The sequence below is a fragment of the Nerophis lumbriciformis genome, linkage group LG17, assembly GCF_033978685.3.
Source record: "Nerophis lumbriciformis linkage group LG17, RoL_Nlum_v2.1, whole genome shotgun sequence".
In the NCBI taxonomy this organism is placed as follows: domain Eukaryota; kingdom Metazoa; phylum Chordata; class Actinopteri; order Syngnathiformes; family Syngnathidae; genus Nerophis; species Nerophis lumbriciformis.
In genome coordinates, this window is record NC_084564.2 from 8,985,837 (window position 1) to 8,992,500 (window position 6,664).

The 6,664-nt window shown below is 39.8% G+C and overlaps 1 protein-coding gene across 3 annotated transcripts in view; it reads left to right on the forward strand.

Annotated features, from left to right (window-relative positions):
* cog6 (component of oligomeric golgi complex 6) overlaps nt 1–6,664 on the forward strand; it is a 231,261-nt gene that overhangs the window by 216,251 nt on the left and 8,346 nt on the right. For all 3 annotated transcript variants that reach the window (XM_061972384.1, XM_061972383.1, XM_061972382.1), the window contains 4 exons: nt 622–739; nt 1,372–1,503; nt 3,599–3,766; nt 3,976–4,083. In XM_061972384.1, the coding sequence (XP_061828368.1) occupies nt 622–739; nt 1,372–1,503; nt 3,599–3,766; nt 3,976–4,083 (526 nt within the window). The remainder of the gene's footprint in view (nt 1–621; nt 740–1,371; nt 1,504–3,598; nt 3,767–3,975; nt 4,084–6,664) is intronic.

Consider the following 6,664-nt stretch of genomic DNA (forward strand, 5'->3'; position numbering starts at 1 on the left):
TATTTCACTTACTTCTTCACCTTTTTCTTCTTCCTCTGTATCGTATCCTTCTTCATCAGTCTTCTTATTATTATTATTCTTTTCACCATCTCCTTCTATTTCTTCTTCTTCAATTTTATTCTGTTATTCTTCAACACTTCACTTTCTTCATCACTTTCTTATCCATCTTATTCTTCCTGTTCCTCTTCCTGTTTTTGTTATTCTTGTTATTCTTCTTCTACTTCTTTTGTTCTTCTTCTATTTCACTTACTTCTTCACCTTCTTCTCCTTCTTCGTCTGTATCGTCTCCTTCATCACCGTCTTCTTCTTCTTCTTTTCACCATCTCCTTTTTCCTCTTCTTCAATTTTATTCTCTTCTTCTTCAACACTTCATCACTTTCTTGTCCATCTTTTTCTTCAACACTTCATCACTTTCTTATCCATCTTCTTCTTCCTCTTCTTGTTCTTGTGTTTCTTCTTCTACTTCTAGTTCACTTTCTTCTTCACCTTCTTCTTCCTCTTCTTCTTCTCCTTTTTCTTGTTCTTGTTCTTCACCTTCTTCTTCTTCTTCTCCTTCTTCTTGTTATTCTTCTTCTTCACGCTCTTCTTCCTCACCTTCACGAAGCAATGTCCATTTTGCAGCTCCATCGTGGGGACCAGCGTGGGCTCTTTGCTCATGACCATGGAGGAGATGCACATCCTCAGCAAAAAGATGTTCTTCAACAGCCTGAGCCTTCATGCAAGTAGACTCATGGACAAGGTAAAGTAGACGCACCTTTTCTTCATCCTCCTGAAGGGCAACTCAATTTATAGGCGTTACAGCGGAACATAGTGGTCCGCATTCTTTGGGAATATTCCTGGTCCTTCTTGTCTGGGCTGCAATGGTAAAACTTGTTGAATGATCTTTCAAAAGGTCCCACCGGCAGCAAGTGTATGTTTGAACCTCTTAAAAACATGAAAGTCTCCTCCCTAAAAAAAAAAACCCCAGCAGACTTCTGAGTATTTTGTTGAATTGGCGTCCCAGTACACCCGGCACAAGCTCTGCTTCCATGTAACGATCGGTCCGGGTCGGGATCGATAGCCGTTGCACCAATGATCCCAGTAGCCTGCTGCTAATCCAATTGAAGGCCCTCTGGGTTTCGGTGTCAATTCCAGCTAATGCCGGGAACACGGCCTTCATGTAATTATTTCTATTAGAGGCACAAAAGATGGCGACCTGCTCTCTTTGTGTGTGTGTGTGTGTGCGTGTCCTTGGGAGAATTACATCAGAACCCTTTTTATTAAAAGCGCGACTGACTCAGAACAAATGTTATTTAATTTTATGATGATGAATTATTAACCGAGTCAAAGTAAAGGCAATGTGCTTGTTCCATGTCCAATTCTGCTGCTCAGGTAGAGCTCCCGCCTCCTGACCTGGGACCCACGTCTTCCCTCACCCTGACGCTGTCCCTCCTCAGGGAGGTTCTGGCCTCTCATGACTCCTCCGTGGTTCCCGTGGGAGCGCGGCAGGCGGACTTTGCCCAGGTAAACACCTGTGTACAGGAAGTATTGTTCATGGGTGTGAATCTTTGGGCACCTAACGAATCGATCCCTTTCCGATTCCTGGGCTGACAATTGGGTTCAGAATGGACTCTCGATTCAAACCGATTCTTTGGTATAATTATTATAATGAAACTTTTTAAAAACAGGTCACAGGTTTGAAAGCGCCTTCTGGCTGCATGGTGATTGCCTAAAAACATACAGTGGAACCTCGATTTACAAACTTACCGGTAATTGATTCTTGGTTTGTAAATACAAAAGTTTGTATAGTGAATCATAGTTCCCCATAAGAAACAATTAATTATTTTTAGCCTCAACAAAAGTCCTTATTTTTAGTAAAAGAGTGCAGACTTTGAAGACACTACAGTATAATGTATACCGGTATATGTTTATGTCAAACAAACATAACAAGGAGGTTGCTCAAAAAGGTTAATTATGTCTTCTTATTCATGTACTTTTTCAAATTTTCTTGTAATGGAATTTAAAAAAAAAAAAAAAAAAATTCTATCTAATATACCGAAAATATGGTCTGATTACAAGAACATTTTTAAAAGTATAGAACAAGGAGGTAATAGATCAACAATCTCTTTAATATCAAACTGACCCAATAACAACGGCAAGCTGAAGTGTCAACGTGCACACACACAAAAGTCCCTTTGGTGATCTCAAAAACGTTAACAATGTTGCTAAAAAAAAAAAGGTTAAAAAGTGAAATCTTTTTTACCAGTCGATGACCGCAGAGAAGCTGTCTCTGTGTGTATTGTGTGTATTGTCCAGCGACACACAAATGAATGAATAAATGAATGAATGAAACGTCCGTACACCGAGACATGGTTTGCACTCAGTGGCATATTTTGCTCGATCGAAGATGGGGGTGTCAAACTCATTTTAGCTCAGGGGCCGCATGGAGGAAAATCTATTCCCACGCGGGCCGGACTGGTAAAATCATGGCATAATAACTTCAAAATAAAGACCACTTCAAAATGGTTTTCTTTGTCTTTGGCCAGAAAGAGAACCACATTCTGAAAATGTACATATTATAAATATTACTCTTGGCAAAACATTTCAAGTTAGTTGAAGATTCTGAAGAAAAAAATTGTTGTAGTTTCAAAAACCCCATGAAGAACACAATGAACTTAGACTTTGTATCAGTGTATTTACAAAGCCATTAAACTTTAAGCACTTCCTGTTCAGCATTCTCATGTTGGCACTTCATTAAAGACGTGTTTGTAAAAGCAACCGAGTGTTTCCTCAAACAGCCGCATTGGTGACATCCGCAACTGCCACAACACATTCATTTAGCATAATTTAAATATTACAATTATAATAACAGAAGAATTATGAAAATAACACCATAGCCTAAATCAAGGAAACATAACTATAAAGTTAACCAATGTGAAACAGGTCTATTTAAGCATACAATAAAATACAACAAATGTAGAAACACACTTTTTTACAATGAAGTTCAGGGTGGGTATCGTGCATTCAACCAATTGCAAGCACTAAATGGAACTCTAACTACAAAGATGACGTAAGTCTTTACATCTCATCATTTCGTTATTTTATATGTTGAGTGGATAATTTCCATGAAAGAAAGTATTGTGCGTCGCTTCAGCCTCAGTCTGTCACCATCTGCTGCCAGCCACAACAGGAGCAGCTGATTGGTTGCACCTGCGCTGATTGGAGTAGCGGCAGCCAATCCAGACACGTCATCTTTAAAAAGTGTGATGTGGGTTAGACTTGAATTCCTATTGCGACATCCAGTGGACACATTTTGAACAGCAGTTTCTTTCATTTAAAAAAAAGTCCAGCTCATTTTTATACTTAGTGAACTCATCTTGTGGCCTGCGGTCCAGAAGTTTGACACCCCTGATCTAAAAGTTTGTCAATTGAAAAGTTTGTAAATCGGGGTTCCACTGTATTTCTAAACATTGACTTTTATAGGAATATCTTTTTCGAAAATTATGAATCTGTTTAGAATGGGGATGAAGAAGAATCGAGCTTTGGATGTGAATAGATTTTTTTGTGCCCCCCTAGTGTTCTCCAGTGAACAAGCTGCATGACGATGTGTTCCTCCCAGGTTCTCTCGTGCATCCTGGACCCCCTCCTGCAGCTGTGCACCGTCTCCGCAAGTAACCTGGGCACGGCCGACATGGCCACCTACATGGTCAACTCGCTGTATGTCATGAAGACCACGTTGGCTCTCTTCGAGTTCACCGACAAGAGGCTGGAGATGCTGGAGTTCCAGGTATATCTGCTCTCCGCTGTCCATCAGTAATAAGTATTGAGCTATGAAACATCTAAGCCACTTTAGATAGAGATGGAGTGCTTACTCGTCTAATTTTAGCGCTTCCTTTGTGCGGTGGTCCAACAGCAGCGCTCCATTAGGCACAAGTACCATCGGCTCACAATGGCGCCTCGTTTTCTCAACCACCCTCTGGCTCGTTTCCTTTGCAGATCGAGGCTCACCTTGACACGCTGATCAACGAGCAGGCGTCCTACGTCCTGACCAGAGCGGGCCTCAGCTACATCTACAACTGTGTCCAGCAGCACAGCGCTGAGCAGGTCTCACCTGAACACAAACTTTTTTCATTTTGTCCTGTCCAGCCACTCTGGAAAATCATATTGTTGATGTAGATCGAGAGTGTCCGAATGTTTAATTTAATATAGAAAAAAATTAATTCTGGCTGGCTGTAATATTGTGTAAATTATTTTATGACATATTCTGGTCGAGTCCTCAATTACAGAATGATTAACAGGCTCAATATTACATTTTGTTAATTGAGAAGGTTAAAACATTGTCATGCAGCCACCAGCCCTGAAAATTATCTGTACACTTATTAATGATGACAAATTATACCTATCTGCGATTATCACAATTAATTTTGAGTTAACTAGGAACAATGCAATTAATTGCGATTAAATATTTAAATTCTTTGACAGCCCTAATTATATATATATATATATATTAGAGATGTCCGATAATGGCTTTTTTGCCAATATCCGATGTTCCGATATTGTCCAACTCTTAATTACCAATTCCGATATCAACCGATACCGATATATACAGTTGTGGAATAAACACATTATGCCTAATTTTGTTGTGATGCCCTGCTGGATGCATTAAACAATGTAACAAGGTTTTCCAAAATAAATCAACTCAAGTTATGGAAAAAAGTGCCAACAGGGCACTGCCATATTTATTATTGAAGTCACAAAGTGCATTATTTGTTTTAACATGCCTCAAAACAGCAGCTTGGAATTTGGGAGATGCTCTATAAATGGAGATAAATGGAGGGGAAGACAGAGAAGCAAACCTTGTAGATTGTTATAGTAAAAATAGGTTAAAAAACAATTTCACTCACGTGCAACTCACCACTCCAAGGTTTTTTATGTATTTATTTATTGATCGCCGCTGTTCGATGACAAGAAAATCCTAACTTACCAGTTTTAAAGCACGACTACCATATGGCCGTAGCCATCGATAGATGGTTCGCCAAACATCACCGAAATAATAAAACACTTAGAGGAACATTTGTTGAAGTGTTTGGAGACTATTTACTTTTGTCGCTCGATGTCCGTGACGAACAGCGAGAGCCTCTGAAACACTCATTGATGTCACACTTTGCACATTTTGTAGATCCCTGTCCGTGGGTATATCTCGGACACGCTACTTTTTTCCTACGCTTTGAACCCTGCGGCGGCCTATTTATGGATTTTTCTTCACTAAATACATGTCTTACTGTTGGTGCTATGGCGCCATCTTTTGGACGAGTTTGCTCACTGGAGGTGCGGCTGGGTGAGTGTCTGCGGTAGTTCTTGCTGTTTAAAGCTTTGAACTTGAAGTAGAAGTGCCGTCCAGTCTTCTAATTGTCCATAGCGTTTCTACTCGTATGGATTTTTCATCACCTCGAGCAACGTTTGTAAGTTTCACAATATAACTAAAACAATTCTTACTTACTAAACCGTCCCATACCTCTTGGAGTGTTTTCATGCATATATATTCGTGCTATCGTAATGTAATGAAACTAGCATCGTTAGCATTAGCCAATAGAGGTGAGGGAAATAATAGATTTTTGGATGCATTGCAATTCGGACATGGACAATTATAAAATCGAATAGTAAACGTCAATAATTGATGTATTGTTTGTAAATAAAGTCATGCAGACAGTTCTAAAATTTGGCTGACTGCAGCGAGCTACCTCACCGAGAGATCTGACCAGCTTCTTTATATTAGGGCACTTACTGTTATGATCCGCTGCCCGGATCATAGTTTGTTTACGTTGTTTAGTCACTTGTGTTTTCAGCATCTCTTGAGTTTGTTTGTTTCAGTTGCCATGACGGCAGATTACACTCAGCTGCCTCTGGTTAGTGTTCGAGACGCTCACCTGTTGTCCGGGCACTAATCAGAGGGCTATTTAGTTTATGAGCTGGCCTCACTCGGTCTGGCTTCCTAATTTGCTGTATGCAACAGTTGACGACTATTTTGTATTCCTGCTAGCTTACACGCTAGGCTCTTTGCTTGCTAGCTCCCACGCTAGCCCCTTCGTTTTTGCCTTAAGTGCTATGAGCACATTTTTTGTTTGTTCCCTTATGATTTAATTCTTAAATAAATAATTTCCAACCTGCACGCTGTGTCCGAAGCCCGTCTGCATTTCTGGGCGAACAACCCCGCACCACCATGCGACCCAATCGTCACACTTACGTTACAGTTTTGCACACATTTCCATTAATTTAATATTGCAATGGGAATTAATTTAATTGTTTCTTATTACAAATGCACTGTTTTTAAAAGTTGCAAGTGATAAAAGCTTATTCAGTTAAACAAAAAAATGTAAAACTGCATCACTGTACATAAATTTAAGATGCATCGATAATCGATTTATAATCGAATCGTAGCTCCTGAATCATATTCGAATCGTGAGGTGCCAAAAGATTCCCACGTCTATTAGCTAATATGCTAACACGTTTACAAGTGTCAGTGTTAGTATTATTAACTTACAATGGCTTTTGTATTGTTTCAGTTTTACAAATTCCTCAGTAAATACGCCAAAACGTCAGCGTGGAGTTATTGAGTATGTCTAGCTGATTGGAGAGCTAGCTTCCGCAGCTAGTGGGTCTATGACGATGACCTCTGTTTTGTTTG